This window comes from Mirounga angustirostris, unplaced genomic scaffold (assembly GCF_029215605.1).
Source record: "Mirounga angustirostris isolate CCGP_5_RB_7025 unplaced genomic scaffold, mMirAng1.0.hap1 SCAF_1, whole genome shotgun sequence".
In the NCBI taxonomy this organism is placed as follows: domain Eukaryota; kingdom Metazoa; phylum Chordata; class Mammalia; order Carnivora; family Phocidae; genus Mirounga; species Mirounga angustirostris.
The window spans coordinates 203,151,109-203,175,311 of record NW_026991709.1 but is presented as its reverse complement, the minus strand read 5'-3'; the positions used below and the strand labels follow the sequence as shown (position 1 = coordinate 203,175,311).

General features: G+C 49.3%; 1 protein-coding gene across 1 annotated transcript; it reads left to right on the top strand.

Annotated features, from left to right (window-relative positions):
- Window positions 1-583: 583 nt before the first annotated feature.
- SLC5A5 (solute carrier family 5 member 5) lies at window positions 584-12,246 on the top strand. Its single transcript, XM_045863844.2, has 15 exons — window positions 584-940; window positions 1,744-1,809; window positions 2,152-2,203; window positions 2,400-2,467; window positions 3,248-3,402; window positions 4,219-4,359; window positions 4,441-4,570; window positions 5,635-5,723; window positions 6,462-6,574; window positions 6,651-6,721; window positions 7,165-7,251; window positions 7,321-7,514; window positions 9,211-9,335; window positions 10,051-10,166; window positions 11,244-12,246. The coding sequence occupies exons 1-15, from the start codon at window positions 584-586 to the stop codon at window positions 11,406-11,408; spliced, it is 1,929 nt and encodes a 642-aa protein (XP_045719800.1). The 3' UTR covers window positions 11,409-12,246.
- Window positions 12,247-24,203: the final 11,957 nt, after the last annotated feature.

The window sequence follows — 24,203 nt, the reverse complement described above, 5'->3', positions numbered from 1 at the left end:
AGCAGCCACCCACGTGGCCGGCCTTGGCCTATCTGACCCAGTCCCGGGCGGAAAGCGTGCGGGTCCTGCCCGCCCCCCACTCCAGGGGCGGGGCTTCGCGGACCCGGGAGCCCAATAAATCCACAGCCGGTCGCCGGTCGCCACCCCTTTAAGCCCTCCGGAGACCTCCAGTCACGGTCCGAGCGCCGAGCACAGCTCCCAGGGAGAGGCACCGACGGCTGGGCGGCCGACGCACCGCTGCAAGGGGCCAGCCTTACCGGGCGGGAGGCGAGGTGCACCGACGGACAGACGGCAGAGGCAGACGCGTAGACGAAGAGGCGGCACAGGGAGGCCGACCACCGCAGCGAGCATCCACAGATTCCCTGCCCAGGGAGCCCCCGCCCGAGTCCCTTCCGCTCCCTCCCTCCAGGGGCCGAAGGAGACAGGTGTGCGGCCTCGCTGCAGAGACCAAGCATCCTCCCATCTCCACGCAGCCCTGCCTCCTCGGTCGCTGCCCGTTTCCCTTACCGGGGGTGGCGGGGGGGGGGGCACGCGGGGTGGCTGGAAGGGCGGAGGACGCGCTTGGCCCCCGCACCTGCACCTCATGGCGGTCGTCGAGGCCGGAGCGCGGGCCACGTTCGGAGCCTGGGATTACGCGGTCTTCGCCCTCATGCTGCTGGTGTCCACGGGCATCGGGCTGTGGGTCGGGCTGGCGCGGGGCGGGCAGCGCAGCGCCGAGGACTTCTTCACCGGGGGCCGGCGCCTGGCCGCCCTGCCCGTCGGCCTCTCGCTGGCCGCCAGCTTCATGTCGGCGGTACAGGTGCTGGGCGTGCCCGCCGAGGCCTACCGCTACGGCCTCAAGTTCCTCTGGATGTGCCTGGGACAGTTGCTCAGCTCCCTGCTCACCGCCCAGCTCTTCATGCCCGTCTTCTACCGCCTGGGCCTCACCAGCACCTACCAGGTACCGGGCAGAGGCCCGGAGGCAAGACCTGCCTGGCTGAGAACGCAGGGATGTGGCCGGGAGGTCCTGGGGCTTTGACGTGCTGTACGGGGGGCCGCCGGCGGGCTCCTTGCGGCTTTAACGGGGTAGACAGGTGCACAGGGTTCTGGGAAGTAGCCCCAGGCAGCGGGGTGAGGGGCAGGAAGGAGGAAGAGGAGCCGCCGTCCTGGTTCTCCTCGGTGGAAGCCCGCGCAAGGCGGAGCCAGGCGTGCACCAAGTGTGGACAGGCACGAACCTGCCCCCCGCACAGCTGAGCGATCGCCGGACAGGGGGCCAACGGTTCGAAACCCGACTTCCCCGCTTACTCTGCTCGGGCCTCCCAAGTGTCTAACTGGGCTAATAAGAGGACTGCCCTCCAGGGCAGGGGGTAAAGTGATTAAAATCATGACCGGTAGACAGTAGGCGACCAAGAACAGTTGGCCCCAGGCTGTGTAGAGTCCGCTTGTCGACTCAGAGCGGCACCACCCCCCTGGGACCAATTAGCCACCAGTGGGGGCGGAAGAACGTGCACCTTTGACGGATCCGTCTTCCTGGGCACACTTGGTGTGCGGGGATGCGGGGATGGCGCGTGTGCACAGACAGGTGTGGGCACACTGATCGGAATCTGTGCGCTTGGCGGGGGCCCCCCACGGGCAAGAGGGGAGAGAGAAGTTGGCCTCCGGAGGGAGGGCAGAAGCCACGAGGGCGGGTGAAGCACCCCAGAGGCCTCGATCTCCTGGGTAGGACCTGTCCAGGTGACCACGAGCCTCGGCTCCTCCTTGCAGTACCTGGAGCTGCGCTTCAGCCGCGGTGTGCGGCTCTGCGGGACCCTGCAGTACCTGGTAGCCACAGTGAGTGGCCCCGGCCCCGCCCTCGCCCTCAGGGTCTGGCTCAGATCCCGCCCGGGTCCGGGTCTCCGTCGGCCCCGCCCGCAGCCCGCCCCCTTCCGTCACGGCCCCGCCCTGTGGGTCCCACCCCCATCCTGTAAGGCCCTTCCCAGGCCCATCCTCAACCTTTCTGGCCCCGCCCCCTGCGGTCCGAAGACCCGCCCCCATACGCCCGGCCTGACCCCGCCCCCACCCCGCTCCGGATCCCCTGCTGGCGGGACACCGCAAGCTCCGCCACCACCATTCTCTTCCTAACCCCTTCCCGTCCTCCGCGGGCCTCACCCGGTCCCGGCTCTCTGCCCATAGGTGCTGTATACTGGCATCGTGATCTACGCCCCCGCGCTCATCCTGAATCAAGGTTTGACTCTGGGAGATCTCGGGAGGGTGACCGGGAGGGAGCAAAGCCTTTGAGACTAGACCGAAGGAGAGGGGAGGGGCAGCCCCAGGAGAGACTTGGGGAGGGAAGAATCCCGAAGAGATGAGGACCCTAGACACCAGGGGCCAAGTTTGCACCCTGCCTGGAGGCCTAATGGTGGAGGGGTTTCCTTGTGCAGTGACTGGGTTGGACATCTGGGCCTCGCTGCTGTCCACTGGAGCCATCTGTACCTTCTACACGACTGTGGTGAGTGACACCCCCACCCCACGTGGGGGCTCCATGCCCACTGGGTGGGGGAGACCCTGAAGCCATCATCCACTCCTTACTTGCCCTTTCTGCTGAGGAAACCTGCATCCCAGCTGGGCCTCTGTTTCCTCATCTTAATAACAAGTCGTTTGAAAGGCTTATTGCTGAGAGTCCAGGGATATGCTAGCTTCAGGACTGGCTGGACCCAGGGGCTACAACAGCATCCTCTGGGCCCCTATCCCATCTCTTGGGGTCCCATCAGCTCAGAAAGTGAGTTCCTATTTCAGGATGGGCTGGCAAATGTCCCAGGAGGGTTCCGGTTGGCTGGCCCCAGTGTGCAGGATGAACCAGTCACAGAAGTTTGGGGGGCTGGGGAAGATGTTCTGGTTGGCTATTTCTGGAGCTGGGAGTCGATTGGCTTCCAGTGGAGGGCCTTTGAGGGAGAAGGGGCTTCTCCAAAGGCAAATCAAGGGGCTCCCATGGGAAGGCAGCGGTATGGAGGCTGGAAGGGTAAAAGCAATAACTAAGAACAATCGTCATGGTAGTAATGATAATGCTGGCAGCCATCACTCATTCACTCACTGAACTTGTATGTGGTAGGTGCTATTGCAAAGATTTTCCTCATACGAACTAATTAAATCCTCACAACAACACCATTTTCTGGATGAGGAAACTGGCAGAGAGAGGCATCAGTCCCAGCCACTGCTGAAAGCCAAACTGGGTTGGCCTCAGACAGATCCCTATCTGACCCCCTGCCTCCCTGTCTGTCACATCTTGCAGGGCGGCATGAAGGCTGTGGTCTGGACTGATGTGTTCCAGGTCGTGGTGATGCTAACTGGCTTCTGGGTTGTCCTGGCCCGCGGGATCATGCTGGTGGGTGGGCCCAGGCACATGTTTGAGATTGCCCAGAACCACTCCCGGATGAACCTGATGGAGTGAGTAAAACCGTAGAGAGGGTCCTGCAAAGAGGTGGAGCTGACATCCCTCTGCCCTGGGAGAAGCCAACCAATGCTTCTGCTCCAGGAAGCCCTCCCTGCTTCCCTTCCCAGACTCCCCACACACCAAACATGTGCCTCCCCTCTCTAGACTGCCCTAGCCCCCATCCCTCCATCTGTCCCACCATGTCCCCCAGACCAGACTGGAGACTGACGACTCTCTGAGGTCCCAGCTGGGCACAGACACTTTTTTTTTTGGTCTTTTTTTAATTTTTGACAATTTTTTTTTTATTATAACGTGTCTTGGTGAAGTCTTTTTAGGATTCAGTCTTACAGGGGACTTTAAGCTTCATGTCCCAAGATTTCCATATATTTCCCAATTTGGGGAATTTTTCAGCCATTGTTTCTTTATTTTTTTTTTAAGATTTTATTTATTTATTTGACAGAGAGACAGAGACAGAGACAGCGAGAGAGGGAACACAAGCAGGGGGAGAGGGAGAGGGAGAAGCAGGCTTCCCGCAGAGCAGGGAGCCCGATGTGGGGCTCGATCCCAGGACCCCGGGATCATGACCTGAGCCGAAGGCAGACGCTTAACGACTGAGCCACCCAGGCTCCCCAGAAAGGTTTTTAAATGCATACATGGACGACTCAGTAAATAAATAAATTTTCAATCCGGCAAACTCCTACTCACACTTCAAAACCCACCCCAAAAGTCCCCTCAAGGCCCATAAGGTTCAGAATGGCCATCTGGGGCCCTGAGGAGGGTGAAGTCAATGTGGCATTCCCATATGGCTGTCTTGTCCCACCCTTATCCAGCTTTGACCTGGACCCGCGGAGCCGCTACACATTCTGGACTTTTCTGGTGGGTGGCACATTGGTCTGGCTCTCAATGTATGGCGTGAACCAAGCACAGGTGCAGCGCTATGTGGCCTGTCGCACAGAGAAGCAGGCCAAGCTGTGAGTGTTTAGGAGGGGCAGGGTGGGGGGCTCTGGGACCAGCTGCCCCCCTCCCCAGTCTGAGGCTGCGCCTCCCCCTAGGGCCTTGCTCATCAACCAGCTGGGCCTGTTCCTGATCGTGCTCAGCGCTGCTGGCTGTGGCATCATCATGTTCACGATCTATGTAGACTGTGACCCTCTCCTTGCAGGGCGTATCTCCGCCCCGGACCAGGTAAGTCTGGCCCAGGCTCCTAGGCCACTCCTGCCCTCCCCACCCCCATTCTGAACTTCTGCATGGATGAATCTCTGGGAGCAAGGATGGAACAGCATTCCTAGAAGAGAGAACAGCCTGCTCAGAGGTCCAGGGGCAGGCAAGAGCTTGGCACAGAGGAGGATCTGGAAGGAGCAGGGAAGACAAGGCTGGGAGGCAATGGGGAGCCTTAGGGGAAATGGGCGAGCAGGGGAGGGGCACATTCAGATTTAGAGTCAGAAACTCCCCGAGGGATATTTTTTTTTAAAGATTTTATTTATTTGAGAGAGAGCATGAGAGGGGGGAGGGTCAGAGGGAAAAGCAGACTTGAGCCCGATATGGGACTTGATCCTGGGACTCCAGGATCATGACCTGAGCCGAAGGCAGTCGCTCAACCAACTGAGCCACCCAGGGGCCCTCCCTGAGGGATATTAAGGAGGAGATGGGACCATGGTTCAGCATGAAATGATAGTGTTGATAATAATAATCACCAGCTCTCATGACCTAAGCACCTACTCTGTGCCTCATGCTGTTCCCTTCACAAGCAGTTAGTCTCCCATAAAACCCTTCAACATGATGAGGCCAAGGCTGTCATGGCCCCTATTTTACAGATGAGGAAACTGGGGCTGGAGTGGGTGGGAAGCAACTACCTGAGGTCAAAGGTGAGCAGGGGCAGCACCAGGGCCAGGAGACTTGCCTGGTTCAGAGTCAGTTCAGAATCAGCAGAAGATGGAAGGCTGTCCTGTCTGCTGTTCTCCGCTGGGGTCAGCTCCTGGACTGCCTGACTGCAACCTCAGCCAAGGACTGCACCTATTAACTTTACTGTCCTCATCAGTAAAGCAGAGATGACGCGGGACTCTGCCTCACTGGGATCCCAGGGCACGCAGTCAATCAACAAACACACACACAGTGCCCGCTGTGAGCCCGGTCTGCACTGGGCCCTGGGGACATGCAGTGTGAGGACAGACAGAATCCCTCGTCCTCGGGGTGCTGCTGTCCTGGATGCCAACCCCAGACTCTGCCCCACCCCACCCCACCCCCGCCAGTACATGCCCTTGCTGGTGCTGGACATCTTCGAGGACCTGCCTGGAGTCCCTGGGCTCTTTCTGGCCTGTGCCTACAGTGGGACCCTCAGGTGAGCAGCCCTCCTTGCTCACCCAGCTGCCCCTCTGTGGGGTAGAACGTTCTGGGCATGTCCATCATTACAGTTCCTGCTTGGTCCCCAGTGGGCAGCTCAGGTGGGCTCCAGCAGAAGGCACGCCCTGGGGACAAGAACCCCAGCTGTGGGGTTTTTACCTTCTTATCACCTGGCAGGGCCATACCCGCCTCCCCTCTCCCTTCTTTCTTTCCTGCCTTCTGCCCCCAAACAAATGTTTATTGAGCACCTACTACGTACTGAGCACCTACTATGTGCATATGTGGGAGGCAAGGCACTGCCATTCTAAATCCCAGGGCACAGCTGTGACCAAGTGGTCCCCCACTCCTGCCCTCAAGGGCCTCACATTCTAGTGTTTTCAAATACTCCGTGACTTCTGGCACATCCCTGCTCCTGTTGTGACCAGGGTCCCAAGCAGTTCTCAGCACCCTATGATTGCTGTGTAATGAGAACTTGTGTCATTCGTGTCCTTGGTCAGGGGTGTCCTTGCTCCCGTGGGGGTGTCTCAGGTCTGGGGGCGCGGATGGTGGGGTGGTGGACTTCTCCTCCATGCTTGGGGAATTCTGTCACCCATGCCTCTGCCCTTGGGCTGGGTGGGGTCCTGGCAAGTCAGATGGTATGAGCAGCTGGGGCCTCCCACAACAGGTGGACCCCAGGGGCGGGTGTGGCCAGTCCCTTGATGAGACCTGTTGACCACCCTCCCCACCCCACTCTCAGCACCGCGTCCACCAGCATCAACGCCATGGCTGCGGTCACCGTGGAGGACCTCATCAAACCCCGGCTGCCCAGCCTCGCACCCCGGAGACTCGTAATGGTCTCCAAGGGGCTCTGTGAGTTGGAGGAACTCGGGTTGGGGGGGGCAGGGGGCATCTCCCCGCTGACCATGCCACCCCCCATCTGCAACAGCACTCCTCTATGGCTCAGCCTGTCTCATCGTGGCAGCTCTGTCCTCACTGCTGGGGGGAGGCGTCCTCCAGGTGAGCCCCCCGCCCTGACCCAGCCCCATCTCCACAAGAAGCATGGCATCGTCTGCATTGAACTGAAACCGAGAGGGTCCTACTTTTCGTGGCAGAACTGGGTTTTGTCCGATGCCACCAGCCTGATAACTTTGTGCAGCCACCTGCCTGGTGGCAATGGGAGGTGGGAGGTGGGGGGCAGCGGGTGGCTTGGAGGCAGGGAGGGCCTCGCCCTGGCTCGGAGGTGGGACCAGAATTTGTCAGGAGAGAGAATCCGCGTCTTTGCCTCCAACACGGGGGAGAGAGACAGGGACAGGGAGTCCCGTCCCCTTTAGGGAAACAAGCACGGAGTCTCAAGGTCCACAGTGGAATTACTCAGGTCTTGCTTTCCCAGAGAGCAAACTGAAGCCAGGAGAGGTGGGATGGCTCTGCCCTCAGCTCCCCCTCCCCACCCCTTCTCACAGGGCTCCTTCACCATCATGGGAGTCATCAGCGGCCCCCTCCTTGGAGCCTTCATCCTGGGGATGTTTCTTCCCGCCTGCAACACGCTGGTGAGTGGGGGCGGCTAGGGGTTGGGAGGGTGCATGGCCTCTCTCCCCTGACCTGGGATCTGCCCCCAGGGCGTCCTCTCTGGGCTGGCCACCGGCTTGGCGCTCTCGCTGTGGGTGGCCGTCGGTGCCACTCTATACCCACCTAGCACCCAGTCCTTGGGAGTCCTGCCATCATCAGCTGCCGGCTGTGTCATGCCCTCAGCCAACGCCTCTGGCCTCCTGGGCCAGCTCCTGGCCACCAACACCTCCAGCAGGAACCCCAGGTGAGCGGGCTGCTCAGAAGGGTGGGTGTGGCCTGAGAGGGTGTGGTGGGGGAGGGGAGCTCTGAAACTGAGTCTTGAATGAAAAGGAGGAATGTGCTTGCGAAGAGGTGAAGGAAGGGCATTCCAGGTGGAGAGAAGGGAAAGTGCAAAGGGCCTGAGGTCGGGTTTAGTTTAGTGAGGATGGGGTGTATTTAGTGGGCCGAGAAGGATAGATGAGGTCCAGCCAGAAGAATTTGGTCTGATTCTTTATTATTATTATTACTCTTGAGATATAATTTGCAGACCATAAAATGAACCATTTAAAAGTGGTTTTTAGTGGATTCACAAGGTTATACAACCATCACCATTAACTCAAGAACATTTTCATCACCTCACAAGGAAGCCCCATATCTCCATGAGCAGTCACTCCCCATCTCCCCCTCCCTCCAGCCCCTGGCAACCACTAATCCGCTTTCTGTTGCTATGGATTTGCCTGTCTGGACATTTATTATAAATGGAATTATACAATATATGGCCTGTTTTGTCTGGCTTCTTTCACTCAACATGATGTTTTCAAGGTTTTTGTTTGGTTTTGGTTTTGGTGTTTTCAAGGTTTATCCACATTGTAGCACATATGAGGGCTTGATTCCTTTTTATGGCTGAATAATATTCCCTGTATGGATGGACCACATTTTGTTTATCCATTCATCCCTTGGACATCTGGGTTGTTTCCACTTTTTGGCTACTGTGAACAGTGCTGCTATGATCATTTGTGTACATATGTGTACATAAGTTTTGGTGTGGACATATGGTTTCATTTCTCTTGGTTTGTACCTAGGAATCGAACTACTGGATCATATAGAAGTTCTTTTCAAATTATTTTTAAACACTTTTAAAATATTTTATTTATTTATTTGAGAGAGAGAGCATGAGTGAGAGAGCACGAGTGGGGGTGGAAGAGCAGAGGGAGAGGGAGAAGCAGACTTCCCGAGGAGCAGGGGGCCCGATGTGGGGCTTGATCCCAGGACCTGGAGATCATGATCTGAGCCCAAGGCAGACGCTTAACCATCTGAGCCACCCAGACACCCCTATATCTTTTTTTTTTCCCGAGAAATGCCTATTCAAACCCTTTGCCCATTTTTTAATTGGTTCATTTGCTTTTTTATTGTTGAGTTATAATTTATATATTCTTTAAATCTTTATGTATTCTGGACACTAGATCCTTAGACAGATGTATGATTTGCAAATATTTTCTTCCACTCTGGGTTGTCTTTTCATATCTCTTGATAGTGTCCTTTGATGCACAAAAGATTTCAGTTTTGATGAAGTCTAATTTATCTATGTTTTCTTGGGTTGCTTGTGCTTTTGGTGACAGATCTAAGAAATTATTACCAAATCCAAGATCATAAAGATGCACACCTGTGTTTTCTTCTAAGTGTTTAATTTGGGTAGATTCTGAGAGTAACAGGGAGCCATGGAGAGTGGTGAGCAGTGACAGGAAGTAATCTGAGTTACATTTCAGTAATGCTCCCTCTGGCTGTGTGTAGAGAACACCTGTGGGTGGAAGTGGGTTAGCTGGGGAGAAAGAGAAGTGGCCACTGCACACATCTGAGTGAGCAATAATGGAAGACTGGGCTAGGCCGTGGCAGTGGAGATGGGAGGAAATGAACAAATTGTGAGTGGCTTTTGGACTCATGCACACCTCTCCTACCCCTAGCCCTAAAATGGACCTTGATCGACCCGCCTTAGCTGACAACTTCTATGCCATTTCCTATCTTTACTATGGAGCCCTGGGCACACTGAGCACTGTTCTATGTGGAGTCCTCGTCAGCTGCTTGACAGGTAAGCAGGATGTATGGCCTTCTCAGAGATCACCTTGTGAATCCCTCTGCCTCCAACCCACTGGGCAGGAAGAAGAGGAAGGACATTCCCGTCAGCCAAATGACCACCACGTGCTGGACGACGCATCAGCACCCTTTATGCTGTGTCGCCTTCGGGACAAACTCTGCACCTTGCAGGGCTGGTCCTGTTTTGTGGAGGCAGAAGAAACTGAGCTCCCCCCCCACCCCGCCCCAACCTGCCTTTCTAGTCTCCCCCACCTCCAAAACCAAGTCGTTGCTAGAGGATATGGGGTGGAGCCTCGAGGCGCTGTCCATTGTGCTGAAATATCTTCTCAGGAGGGCCTCAGCCACTCCATGTCCCTCCGGGAATTCTGAATGCCACTGAGAAGTGGAAAGAGATCAAGAGAAATCAATAGTGATCACAGTACCTGTTCTTGCTTCCTGTGTCTCAGACTTTACATTCACCAAGGCTTTCTTGAGTCCTTCTCTGTGCCAGACACTATTCTAGATGCTGGGGAAATAATGAACCACCCACTGATGTATTACATCCCCTCACTGTGTAGATGAGAGAACTGAAGCCCAGAGAAGGGCAGAGGCTTGCCAGGGTACCCAGTGGGTCATTATCGAATCTGGGATTGGAACCCATCAGAGCTCTCCCTTCCCCCTCCCTCTCCAGTTCCCGTCACCTCTTCACTAAATATCTCCCTTTCCCACAGGCCCCACCAAGCGCAGTGCCTTGAGTCCTGGGCTGCTGTGGTGGGATCTTGCACGGCAGACAGCATCGGTGGCCCCCAAGGAAGAAGTGGCTACCTTGGATGACAGCTTGGGGAAGGTCAGTCACAGGGCTAGCTCCCAGAGCAGGGGGAGGGACAGTGAAGTGACTTTGGGTCCCCTGGGCATGGCCATAAGTCAGGGGAGGGAATTGGTGAGTCACCATCTTTCTCAGCGTCTTCCAGAGAAAAGGCTTCGGTGAGAGTTGACGTGTCTTCAACACTTTTTATTACACCCTTCAACAAAGACTGAGAATTTCATAATATTCATTTCCTTGGATTACATCCAGTCTGTGCCAGGTGAAACTGGTTTACCTTTAAGGTATTGATTTAAAATCTCTTCTGTAAATAAAAGTACTTAATTCAGAAGTGAGTCAACTTCGAGAAAATCTTACATAAGAAACATGAGCAGGGGTAGGCCAACTTCACCCAAAGTCGTGTGGTTGCTATGTGAATGCCCTGAATTTGGAAAATGCTGTCCCTGATCCAAACCTGCCTCTGCTTTGAAATCCCTGTTTCATTTTCTCATTTCTTACTCTGGGCTGGGGTTCTTGTCCACTGTCTAGGAGGAGCAGATGAAAGCTAAACTGAGAAATAAGTAAGATCTCAGCAGGTAATAAGGACAATAAAACAGGGTACTGTGATTAGGGTGGCCTCTTGGAAGAGGTAAGAGATAGAGCCCCTAAGGAGGAGGAGCCAGCCCTAGGAAGATCTGGGGGAAGGGCATTCTTGATGGAGGGTACAGCAGGAGCAAAGGCTGAGGCCAGAAGCTTGAGAAGGGGAGGTATGGAGAGGGAAGGGATTTGGCTGGAGTGTTTTTAAAGCTCCTTTCAGCTGCTATGGGGAAATACTTATTTTCTTGAAGGGGAGCAGGCAGAAAGAGTGAGAGGGAGGCAGGCATCCTTGCAAGCACTGATGACTTGGACTATAGGTGACGTGGGCACTGGGGGAGAGAGAGAAGTGGGTGGAGGTTTTGGAGGCAGAAGGGACAGGACTGGCTGATGCACTGACCAAGGGGACAGTTGTGCAACCCTGCCCAGGTTCTGTCCTTCTAGGCCCTCAGTGACCCCATCTGGAAGATGAGCTGACACAGAGCAGAATGGATCTCTGACAGTGTCTTTCTTCTCTTTTCATTCCAGGGTGCTGAGGAACTGCCCCCTGGAACCAAGAGGCCTCCTGACTTCCTGCCCACTGACGAGGACCACCTGCTCTTCCTGGGGCAGAAGGAGGTGAATGGAGCTGGCTCCTGGACCCCCAGGAGTGCACATGACCGTGGTCAGGACCTTCGGGAGACAGACCTCTGAGCCAGCAGGGGACTGACCACCTGGGATGGAACCTCAGGGTGGGCCATCCCAGGCCACAGAACAGCCTCAGGCTCCAACTGGCTGGACTGTGTCCTATGCAAATGAGTTTGGGATCCCTGCCCTACGGAAAGAGGTGAAGCCCTGCCTTTGGGAGGTCATTTTATCCAGCCCCCTTCCAGCCAGCCCCTAGTCTTCAATGCTGTACCCTTGCCTGCTCCCCCAAAATGAAGCCAGATTTCTCTCTACGTACAATAGAAAGATGTTGGAGTCCCCTCTGGACAACATGGGAAAACTCCAGGCCCAACATTAAGGTCTGAGAAAGTCTCCAGTGCTTCTCTGGAACATGTCTGAATATTAGCAAGGATTTGGGAGGTCCTCAGGCACAATCCCCTGCACCCCATTTTACAGATGGGGAAACTGAGGCCTGAAAAGGGGCAACAACTTGACCAAGGTCACAGAGCACACCAGAGATTCATTGAGAGTTGGGAAACCAGCTCTTCCACCTTCACCGCCTCCCTGTTTTCCTCCCTTTGGAGGGTCAGACATCACATGGCCCCTGACCTTGGGAGCAAGAAGGGAGGATAAAGGAGAAATAACATTTTCGATCTTCCTCTAATGCCTGGACACTATGTATCTCATCCATTAAGGAGCATGAACCCACTTCACAGAGGAATAAACTAAGGCTCAGTGAGGTGGCCTGAGGTTACAGCAAGTCGGGTCTGGGCAGGGACGGACCTGGGAGCTGCATGATGCTGAAGGTCTATTGCCAACATGTCACTGGTGGACAGGGTCAGATAGGTTGGGCAAACCCATGTCCTGGGGATGCGCTTGACTTTGGATGGAGATTTAATCCACGCACATCCAATAAATGGACTTTGACGCTTGATGTTCTGTGCTCTCCTCACTCAGATATGAGTGTGAATCTCAGTGTCTCTTGCCCCAAGACTGAGCGAATAAACCTGAGTGTTTAAGCATCAGAGTGAGGTGATAATTGCCATCTCGGGGTGAATTATGCTGCCCTCCCTGACACATAGCTTCTCTCACCCTCCTGATTTGCTCTTGAAGCATTCCCTCCCCACTGCCCTTTCTGCCTGGACCCTGCCAGCCTCCACACTGTCCCTGCACCAGTCCCTTGGGGTCTCTGGGATCTTGACAGCTGGCTGCACTCACATCTGCTCACATACCTGCTATGGCTCCTGTGGTCCCCAAGGGAGCATCCCCTACTCAGTTCAATAGGGTCCTCCCAAGATTCAAGACCCAAAACCTCCGAATGTGACCTTACTTGAAGAGTCTTGGCAGGTATACTTAGATTAAGATAACGTCATACTGGATTAGGGTGGGCCCTCAACCCAATGACTGTGTCCTTATAAGAAAAGAAGACACACAGACACATAGGGAGACAGCCATGTGGACACCGAGACAGAGACTGACACATCTACGTGGCAAGGGACACCAAGGATTGCTGGAGCCACCAGAAGCCAGGAGAGAGGCAAGAGGGGGTTCTCTTTTAGAGCCTTCGGAAGGAGTACAGCCTGCCAACACCTTGATTTTGGACTTCTGGCCTCCAGAGCTGGGAGAGAATAAATATCTATTATTTTAAGCTATGGCAGCTCAGGAAGTTAATACACACCTCAGGATCTGACCTCTCTCCACCCCTCAGAGACCTGGCCCTTTGTACAGGCTGTTTTCTGGAGACCTTTAAATTTGGACTTAAAAGGGACCATTGCAAATTTTCCACCACTGACCGAGTAGCATGGGAAGCAGACTTTCCACTGGTTAGTGGTGCTCACTCAGAGCAGAGCCTAACTTGGAGGTGAGAAGAGGCATGAGGGGCTAAGGCAGAACAAGCTGGTTTGGCTGATATTTTAGAGATCCAGCCATGTTGTCCCATTATCAATAGTTCATTCTTTCCATTGCTGAAGAGTATCCCACTGTATGGATGAATCACAGTTTGTTCAACCATTCACTATGTCAGCCTTGAAAATAAAGCAGCCAGTTATTTTACTAGCAAAGTGGGTTTATTCGGGAATGGCAGAGGAATTGCAATTTGGGACATGCAAGCTATGGCAAAACCATAGCCAAGTCTAGAGAACAAAAGAGAGGAACATTACTTTATAGAGAAAAAGAAGGAAGTTGGGCGCTTGGGCAGCTCAGCTGGTTGAGCATCTGCCTTCGGCTCAGGTCATGATCTCAGGGGTCCTGGGATCCAGCCCCACAAGGGGCTCCCTGCTCAGCATGGATTCTGCTTCTCCCTCTCCCTCTGCTGCTCCCCCTGCTTGTGCTCTTTCTGTCCTTCTCTCTCTCTCTCAAATAAATAAAATCTAAAAAAAAAAAGAAGGAAGTTGGGAGGGGTGACTTTGAGGGTTTGGGGAAAGTGAGGGTTCAGGATGGTGATGGTTTCTCATTGGCTGAATTGTGGCAATTTCTCACTGGCTGGGCTGAAGGAGAAAACCTTCTTTTCTCCTGCTGGGCTAGTACAGTAGGCTTCCTGTTGGAAAATACCGGGTCTGCTTCTTCCGGTTGGAGGTCTGCAATTGTCGAGTTGTCGAGGCATCAGAACGCCCCCTGCTGGCCTCTCAACTACAAATGCTGCTTCCTATATTCAGTTTCACATCCAGGTAATGAACACTTTGGTTGTTTCCATTTTGAGCTATTACAAATAAAATTGCTGTGAACATTCACGTACACATCTTTGTGTGGACATATGCTTTCATTTCCCTTGGTTAAATACCTAGGAGTGAAATGGCTAGAGTCTATGGTAAGCGTGTGTTTATTTAAGAAACTGCCAAACCGTTTTCCAAAGTGTTTGTCCCATTTCACATTGTTGCCAACAACGTATAAAAGTTTCAGTTGTTGGGGCGCCTGAGTGGCTCGGTCGGTTAAGTGTCTGCCTTCGGCTTAGGTCATGATATCGGGGTCCTGGAATCAAGCCCCATGTTGGGTTCCCTGCTCAGCGGGGGGTCAGCTTCTCCCTCTCCTGTCCCTCCCCCTGCTCGTGCACACACACTCTCTCTTTCAAATAAATAAATAAAATCTTAAAAAAAAAAAAAGAGAGTTCCAGTTGTTCCACATACTTGCCAGAACTTAGTTAAGTTCATCTGTTTAATTTTGGTCACTTTAGTGGGTGTGTGATGGTATACAACCATGATCTTTTTTTTTTATGATCTTATTTATTTATTTGTCAGAGACAGAGAGAGCAAGCACAAGCAGGGGGGGAGCTGCAGGCAGAGGGAGGAGCAGGCTCCCCACTGAGCAAGGAACGGAGCCTGAAATGGGAACTCCATCCCAGGACCATGGGGGACCTGAGCTGAAGGCAGGCGCTTAACCAACTAAGCTACCCAGGCGTCCTATCCTGGTCTTGATTTATATTTTTCTGATGATTAATGATGTTGAGCATCTTTTCATGTGCTTGTTGCCCAACCATGTATTTTTGGCCAAGTGTCTATTCAAACCTTTTGCCCATTTTTTTTTTTAAGATTTTATTTATTTGACAGAGACATGGCAAGAGAGGGAACACAAGCAAGGGGAGAAGCAGGCTTCCTGATGAGCAGGGAGCCCGAGGTGGGGCTCAATCCCAGGACCCTGGGACCATGACCTGAGCCAAAGGCAGACGCTTAATGACTGAGCCACCCGGCGCCCGACCCTTTGCCCATTTTTAAACTGAGTTGTTTATTCTCTTATTATTGTAAGACTTCTTTTAAAATTTTTTTAAAGATAGATTTATTTATTTATTTATTTATTTATTTATTTATTTATTTATTTATTTATTTTAAAGAGAACCTGTGTCCGCATGTGAGTGGGGGAGGGGCAGAGGAAGAGGGAGAGGGAGAGAAGCAGGCTCCCTGCTGAGTGGTGAGCCTGACGCAGGGCTCAATTCCCAGGACTCTGAGATCGTGACCTGAGCTGAAATCAAGAGTTGGTTGCTTAACTGACTGAGCTACCCAGGAGCCCCTAAGAATTCTTTTTGTATTCTGGATACAAGTTCTTTGCTAGCTATATGCACTGCCAGTATTTTCTCCCCACTTGTGTCTTGCTCTCAGTTACTAAAGATAGCCTTTGGAAGAGCATAATTCATAGTTTTTTGTTAGTTTGTTTTTTAAAGATTTTATTTTATTTATTTATTTGAGAGAGAGTGAGCACAAGAAGGAGTATGGTCAGAGGGAGAAGCAGACTCCCTGCTGAGCAGGGAGCCCAATGCGGGACTCCATCCTGGGACCCGGGATCGTGACCTAAGGCAAAGGCATTCGCTTAACCAACTGAGCCACACAGGTGCCCCTGTGGTTTTGATTTATCAAAATTATCCATTTTTTTCTTTTAATTTTTTGTGGTAAAATATACACAACACAAAAATTACCATTTTAACCATTTTTTTAAAGATTTTTTATTTATTTATCTGAGAGAGAGAATGGGAGACAGAGAGCATGAGAGGAGGAGGATCAGAGGGAGAAGCAGACTCCCTGCCGAGCAGGGAGCCCGATGTGGGACTCGATCCCGGGACTCCAGGATCATGACCTGAGCCGAAGGCAGTTGCTTAACCAACTGAGCCACCCAGGCGCCCCAATTTTAACCATTTTTAAGTGTACAGTTCAGTGGCAGTAAGTAAATGCACATTGTTGGGCAACCATCACTACCATCCATCTCCAGAACTTTTTAATAATCTGAAACTCTATACCCATTAAACACCAACCACCCATTTCTCTCTCCCCCCAGTCTCTGGTAATCACCTTTCTACTTTTTTTTGTCTATGAGTTTGACTACTCTTTTTTTTTTTTTTAAGATTTTATTTATTTATTCGAGAGAGAGAGAGTGAGAGAGAGAGAGAGCACAAGCTGGGGGTGGGGGGGGAGGGGCAGAGGGAGAAGCAGGCTTCCCACTGAGCTGGGAGCCTGACACAGGGCTCGATCCCAGGAGTCTGGGATCATGACATGAACCAAAGACAGATGTTCAACTGACTGAGCCACCCAGGTGCTCCCTTTTATTCTTTTAAGATTTTATTTATTTATTTGAGAGAGAGAGAGAGAGCACACAAGCAGGGGGAGGGGCAGAAGGAGAGGAAGAGGGACAAGCAGACTTCCTGCTCAGTGCAGACCCTGATGTGGGGCTTGATTCCAGGACTCCGATTTCATGACGTGAGCTCAAGTCAGACACAACCAACTGAGCCATGCAGGTGCCCTGCTTCTTTTTTTTTTTTTTTTTAAGATTTTATTTACTTTGAGAGAGAGTAGGGGGTAGGGCAGAGGAAGAGGGAGAGACTCCCCATTGAGTGTGGAGCCCAACTTGGGGCTCATTCTCACCACCTGAGATCATGACCTGAGCTGAAATCAAGAGTCAGACACTTAACCGACTGAGCCACCCAGGCGCCCCTGAGTTCGACCATTCTAGGGACCTCATGTAATTGGAATCATGCCGTCTTTGTCCATTTGTGTCTGGCTTATTTCATTTTGCATAATCTTTCAAGGTTCATCCATGTTGTAGCATGTGTCAAAATTTCTTTCCTTTTCAAGGCTGAATAATATTCCCCTGTGTGGATATACCACATTCCATTTATCCATTCATCCATCAATCAACATTTATATTTGTATTGTTTCCACCTTTTGGCTATTGTGAATAACACTGCTGTGAACATTGATGTAAAATATCTATTCAGTATTTGCTTTCAATTCTTTTAGATATATAGCCAGAAGTGGCATTGGTGGATTATACAGTCATTCTATGTTTCATTTTTTTAGGAACCCTCATAATGTTTTCCAAGGCAGCTGCACATTGTACATTTCCACCAGCAATGCACAAAGATTCCAATTTCTTCACATCCTCGCCAACACTTGTTATTTTGTAACAATGGGTGTGAAATGGTGTTTCACTGTGGTTTTGATTTACATTTCCCTAATGATTAGTGATGTTGAGCATCTTTTCCTATTTTTATTGGCCACTTGTATATTTCCTTTGAAGAAATGACTATTTAACCCTTTTGCCCATTTTTAAAATTGGATGGTTTCTTTTGTTGCTGTTGTTGAATTATAGGAGTTTTTACATATATTCTGCAAAAAAAGTAAAAAGGGGGGGGTTGCCTGGCTGGCTCAGTCAGAGAATGTGCAACTCTTGATCTCAGGGTTGTGAGTTCCTGCCCCACATTGGGTGTAGAGATTACTGAAAAATAAAATCTTATTTTATCTATTATTTATTAAATATTTATTTATATATATTTATAAATTATATATAATAAATATATTTATTGTATATATTATAATTATTATTAATTACTTAATTAAAACTGGGGCACATGCGTGGCTCAGTCCGTTAAGTATCTGACTCTTGATTTTGGCTCAGGTCATGAGTTGTGAGATCGAGCCCAGTGCTGGACTCTGCACTGAGCGTGGAGCCTGCTTAAGATTCTCTCTCTTCCTCTCCCTCTGCCCCTCCCCCGTAGAGAGCACACGGGCTCTCTCTGTCCTCTCTCTCTCCCTCTCAAAAAATTAAAAAATAAATAAAATAGGGATGCCTGGGTGGCTCAGATGGTTAAGCGTCTGCTTTCGGCTCAGATCATGATCCCGGGGTCCTGGGATCGAGTACCTCATCAGGCTCCTGGCTCAGCCGGGAGTCTGCTTCTGCCTCTCCCTCTCCCTCTGCCTCTCCCCCTACTCATGCTCCCTCTCTCTGTATCTCTGTGTCTCAAACGAATAATAGTTTTTTAAAAAATCTTTAAAAAAATAAATAAATTTTAAAATAAATAAATAGGGGGACGCTTGGGTGGCTCGGTTGGTTAAGCGGCTGCCTTCGGCCCGGGTCATGATCCCAGGGTCCTGGGATCGAGTCCCACATCGGGCTCCTTGCTCAGCAGGGAGCCTGCTTCTCCCTCTCTCTCCCTCTGCTTGTGTTCTCTCTGTCAAATAAATAAAATCTTAAAAAAAAATTAATAAATAAAATAAATAAATAGGGGCACCTGGGCGGCTCAGTCGGTTAAGCTGCTGCGGTCCGCTAGGGTTGCTGTCCCAGAGTCCTGGGCTTGAGCCCTGCATCGTACCTCCTGCTCAGTAGGGACCCTATTTCTCCCTCCCCTTCTCTCTCTGCTGCTCCCCCTGCTTGTGCTGTGTGTGTGTCAAATAAATAAATAAAATCTTTAAAATAAATAAATAAATAAATAAATAAATAAATAAATAAATAAATAAAATTCTGGATATTAATCCCTTAGTAGTTATGTGATTTGCAAATATTTCCTCCTGTTCTGGGAGTTGTCTTTTCACTTTTGATAGTGTCCTTGGATGCACAATAGTTTTTATTTTTCATGAAGTCCAATTTATTTTTTCTTTTGTTGTCTGTCCTTTTGGTGTCATTATCTAAGAAAGCATTGCAAAATCCAATGTTTTAAAGACTTTTCTTAATGTTTTATTCCAAGGGTTTTATAGGTTTAGCTCTTACATTCAGGTCTTTGTTCCATATTGAGTTAATTTTTTATACAGTGTAAGGCAAGAGTCGAACTTCATTCTTTGGCTTGTGGATATCCAGTTTTCCCAGCACCATTTATTGAAAATACTCTCTCCTCCCTCCCCCATTAAATGGTCTTAGCACCCTTGTCAAAATAATTTGACCATAGGGGCACCTGGGTGGCTCACTCAGTTAAGCATCTGACTCTTGATCTCGGCTCAGGTCTTAATCTCAGGGTTGTGAGTTCAAGCCCTGCATGGGGCTCCACGCTCAGCATGGAGCCTACTTAAAAATTAATAATAATAATTTGACCATATATACAAGTATTTGTTTCTGGGTTCTTCATTCTATTCCATTGCTCTACATGTCTATTTGGGTTCTGGATCCAATTCCAGTGTATAGAAGGGGGTTTTCCTCATACCACCAAACAATTCTCAGAACACCAGGTGGCTGTCACAATTCAACTCAATTCTGACATTTATCAAAGACAGCATCAGATTCCACAGGTTAAGGGCTCAGTCCCACAAGGCTGCCCACACCCCTTTCAGATGACATTTGCAAGTCCAGGTTGTCATCCAGGCTTCTTACTGGTCAACTATAGATTGGATGTTCAATGGTACCTTCCAACTCAGGCTACCAATTTTTTTTTTTCAGGTTACCAATCTTAAGTCCAGGTTGTTACCTCTACTTTTTTTACTTTTTAATGATTTTATTGGGGCGCCTGGGTAGCTCAGTTGGTTAAGCGACTGCCTTCGGCTCAGGTCATGATCCTGGGGTCCCTGGATCGAGTTCCACATTGGGCTCCCTGCTCAGCGGGAAGTCTGCTTCTCCCTCTGACTCTAAACCCTCTCATGTGCTCTCTCTCATTCTCTGTCTCTCAAATAAGTAAAAAAAAAATCTTTTTTAAAAAAAGATTTTATTTATTTATTTGACAGAGAGAGACACAGCGAGAGCGGGAACACAAGCAGGGGGAGTGGAGAAGCAGGCTTCCTGCTGATCGGGGAGCCTGACCTGGGGCTCGATCCCAGGACCCTGGAATCATGACCTGAGCCGAAGGCAGATGCTTAACGACTGAGCCATTCAGGTGCCCCTTGTTTTTTTTTTTTTTTTTTTTTAATGTAGGGAATTCCCCACCTAGCATGGAGCCCAACTCGGGGCTTGAACGCATGACCCTAAGATTAAGACCTGAGCTGAGATCAAGAGTCGGATGCTTAATCAACTGAACCACCCAACACCCTATTACCTGTACTTCTGGCCAACTGGCTACAAATCAGATGTTCCCATGACCCCCTCCTTGGGTTTGATTAAATTGCTGAAGAGGCTTACAGTACTCAGAAAGCCCATTTACTCTCTACACTATCAGTTTATTATAAAAGGATATAATTCAGGAAGAGCCAGATGGAAGAGATGCATAGGGCAAGGTTTGGGGAAAGGGCGTGGAGCTTCCATGCTTTCTCCCACTACAACACTCTCCTCAAATCTTCAAGTGTTCACCAACCTGGAAGCTCATAACAGTTTTTATTGAGTTTTTTTTAATATTTTATTTATTGGGGCGCCAGGGTGGCTCAGTCGGTTAAGTGGCTGCTTTTGGCTCAGGTCATGATCCCAGGGTCCTGGGATCGAGTCCCACATCAGGCTCCCTGCTCAGCAGGGAGCCTGCTTCTCCCCTGCCTGCCGTTCCCCCTGCTTGTGCTTGTTCTCTGTCTCTCTCGCTCTCTCACTCTCTCTGTGTCAAATAAATAAATAAAATCTTTTAAAAAAAGATTTTATTGGGCGCCTGGGTGGCTCAGATGGTTGAGCATCTGCCTTCGGCTCAGGTCATGATCTCAGGGTCCTGGGATCAAGTCCTGCATCGGGCTCGCTGCTCCTTGGGAGCCTGCTTCTCCCTCTGCCTCTCTCTCTCTGTCTCTAATGAATAAATAAATAAAATCTTTAAAAAAAGGTTTTATTTATTTATTTGAGAGAGAGAGCGAGAGAGTGAGAGCACGAGCAGGGTGGAGGGACAGAGGGAGAGGGAGAAGAAGACTCCCTGCTGAGCAGGGAGCCTGACGTGGGGCTCCATCCCAGGACCCCAGGATCACGACTTGAGCCAAAGGTAAATGCTTAACTGACTGAGCCACCCAGGTGCCCCTTGTGGAGGGTTTTTATGGAGGTTTTTATGGAGGCTTCGTGACATAGGCAAGGTTGATTAAATCATTGACTATTGGCGATTTATTCAACCTCCAGTCCCTCTCCCCTCCCCAGAAATCAGGAGGTGGGGCTCAAAGTTCCAACCTTCTATTGATTCCCCTGGCAACCAGTCCCATCCTTAAGTATTTTTCAAAAGTCACCCCACTAATATAAAACCCATTGCAGTGGAAAAGGGCTTGTTATGAATAACAAGACACCCATTTCACTTCTATGGCTCTGAAGCATTTTAATGAACTGAGGACAGGAGATGAACTGTTATAACAAAATATGTTCCCATCACTCTTATACTCTGGAAATACATATTTCATTAGTGTGGTATATTTGTTACAGTTGATGAGTGAGTATTGGTACATTATTATTAATGGAAGTCCACAGTTTACTGTTTGTGTTGTATATTCTATGTGTTTTGACAAATATGCAATGTCATGTCTCCACCATTACAGTATCCTACAGAATAACTTTATTGCCCTAAGTTAGGAACTGTGAATGAAGACCATATATATATGAGAAATGTATTTTGGCCATCTGAATGACCAAATATGTATCTCTCTTATAAATCTCAATATCATGATGTCCATTACATTGTTTTGGCTATTTGGGGTCCCTTGAGATTCCATATGAAATTAATGATGGATTTTTCTATTTCTTAATAAAACACCATTGGAATTTGATAGGTATTGAATTGACTCTGTAGATCACTTTGGGTAGTGTTGATACCTTAACAATCTTAAGTCTCCCAGTGCATGAACATGGGATGTCTTTCTATTTGTCTTTTTAAATTCTTTCAGGAACATTTTGTAGTTTTTTAGTGTACAAGTTTTTCACCTCCTTGGCTAAGTGTTTCTAATATTTTATTCTTTTTTATTTTATTTTTATTTTTATTTTTTTAAAGGTTTTGTTTATTTGACAGAGAGAGAGAGAGAGCAAGCAAGCATGACCAGGGGAGCAGCAGGCAGAGGGAGAAGCAAGCTCCCTGCTGAGCAGGGAGCCCGACGTGGGGCTTGATCCCAGGACCCTGGGATCATGACCTGAGCTGAAAGCAGACGTTTAATGATTGAGCCACCCAGGTACCCTTATTTTATTCTTTTAATATTATTGTAAATGAAATTGTTTTCTGAAATCTTTTTCATATTGTTCATTATTAGTGTGTAAAAATGTGACTGAATTTGTGTATTGATTGGTATCTTACAAAATTCTACCTTGCAACTTTGTTGATTTGGTTTATTAGGTCTGACAGTTTCTTTTATGGAATCTTTAGGGCTTTCCTATAATATTATTCCGTTTGCCAATAGAAATTATTTTATTTCTTCCTTTCCAATTTGGGTGCTTTTTATTTCTTTTTCATGTCTAATTGCTTTGGCTAGAAATGCCAAAGTGACATTTATGGAAGTGACAAAAGCAGACATCTTTGTTTTATTCCTGATCTTAGAAGAAAAGCTTTCAATCTTTCACCATTGAGTATAAGGTGAGCTGTGGGTTTTTCTTATGTTAAGGTAGTTTTCTTCTATTCCCAGTTTGTTTAATGTTTTTATCATGAAGGGGTGTTACTTTCTTTCAAATGCTTTTTTTTTTCTTCATCATTTGAGATGATCCTCTTTTTTCCCTTCATTTTGGTAAAGTAGAAAATTACTTTGATAGTTTCATATGTCAAACCATCCTTACATTCTAGGAATAAATCTCACTTGGTCATGGTGTTTAATCTTTTTAATGTGCCGCTGACATCAGTTTGCTAGTATTTTGCTCAGGATTTTTGCATTATTGTTCATAAGGGATATTGGTCTGTAGTTTTCCTTTCTAATGTCTGTCTGGTTTTGGTATCAGGGTAGTGCAATTTTTTTTTCTTTTAGGGCTGAGACTTTTTGTGCCAATTAAAGAAATTTCTGCTTAACCTATAATCATTAAGACATTCTCCTTTATTTCTAGGAGCTATAATGTTTTAAGAGTTAAACTTTTGGGGGACACCTGGGTGGCTCAGTCGGCTGAGCGTCTGCCTTCGGCTCAGGTCATGATCTCAGGGTCCTGGGATGAGTCCCGCATTGGGTTCCTTGCCTGGCAGGGAACCTGCTTCTCCCTCTGCCTGCCGCTCCCCCTACTTGTGCTCTCTCTTTCTGACAAATACATAAATACAATCTTTAAAAAAAAAAAAGAGTCAAACTGTTTGTATGAAACATTTTTTCCCCGAATCTCAAGCAAATTATCTTGGCACCTTTGTCAAAAATCAAGTGGTCAGTACATATGTGGGTTATTTCTTGACTCTCAATTTTGGCTCACTGGTCTATCTCTCTATCTCAGGGTTTCTTGTTCTTGGCATTATTGATACTTGAGTCTAAATCATCCTTTGTGGTGGGGACTGTCCTGCTGTAGCTACAGTGTTGTAGGACATGTGGTCACATCCCCTGCCTTGACTTACCCGATGCCAGTAGCACTTCCCCTGAGTCATCCCAACCAAAAATATCTCCAGGCATTGCCCAATATCCCCTGGGGGCAAACTGCCCCTGGGTGAGGACCACTGGTCTATGCCTATAGCAATTATAGCAATACTACCTTGTCTTGATGGTCCCAGAGTCAGCAGAGATCAGGGACTCTGAGCCCTTGAATGATGTTGCCTGGTCCTGGCCCAAGGCAGTGCATTGGTGTATATGGGGGACATTTTGGGGTTCAGAAAAGTGAAGGGCTAGGGGTTAAAAAAAAAGATAGTCCAAATGTCCATCTCAAGAGACTGGAATATGGGACATAGTGATGTCAGGGGACAGAAACCAGGCTGGTGCTAAAAAGATCAGGGTGGGGCTTCACAGGACTCCAGGTGACAGGAAGAAAAAGCAAGTTGCCTAGTCGTACCCTTAATCAGGTCTCGCTCCGATTAAAAAAAAAAAAGTCAGTGCCAGAATTTCTCAGTCATGGCACTGTTGACATTTTGGGCTGAATAAGCCCCTATTATTGAGTGCTGTTCTGTGGATTGAAGAGTGTTGAGAAGTATTCCTGGCTTTCACCCACTAGATGCCAGTAGCATCCTCCCTCCCCCAAAGATGTCTTCAGATATCACCAGTGTTCCCAGAGGAGCAAAATCATTCCCGGTTGAACTCCACTATTCTATGCTCAAAAAAAGTCAAGATGGTATATGTAGGGTTTCCTTTTCCATAGTATATATTTAATTTTTATTCTATTTATTTATTTATTTATTTA

Bases quoted from the DNA above. Each gene is read 5' to 3' on its own strand.
- SLC5A5 (XM_045863844.2), top strand. From the start codon at position 584: ATGGCGGTCGTCGAGGCCGGAGCGCGGGCCACGTTCGGAGCCTGGGAT. The intron at 1,810-2,151 runs GTGAGTGGCCCC...CTCTGCCCATAG, and splicing joins TGCAGTACCTGGTAGCCACA to GTGCTGTATACTGGCATCGT. The intron at 3,403-4,218 runs GTGAGTAAAACC...ACCCTTATCCAG, and splicing joins TCCCGGATGAACCTGATGGA to CTTTGACCTGGACCCGCGGA.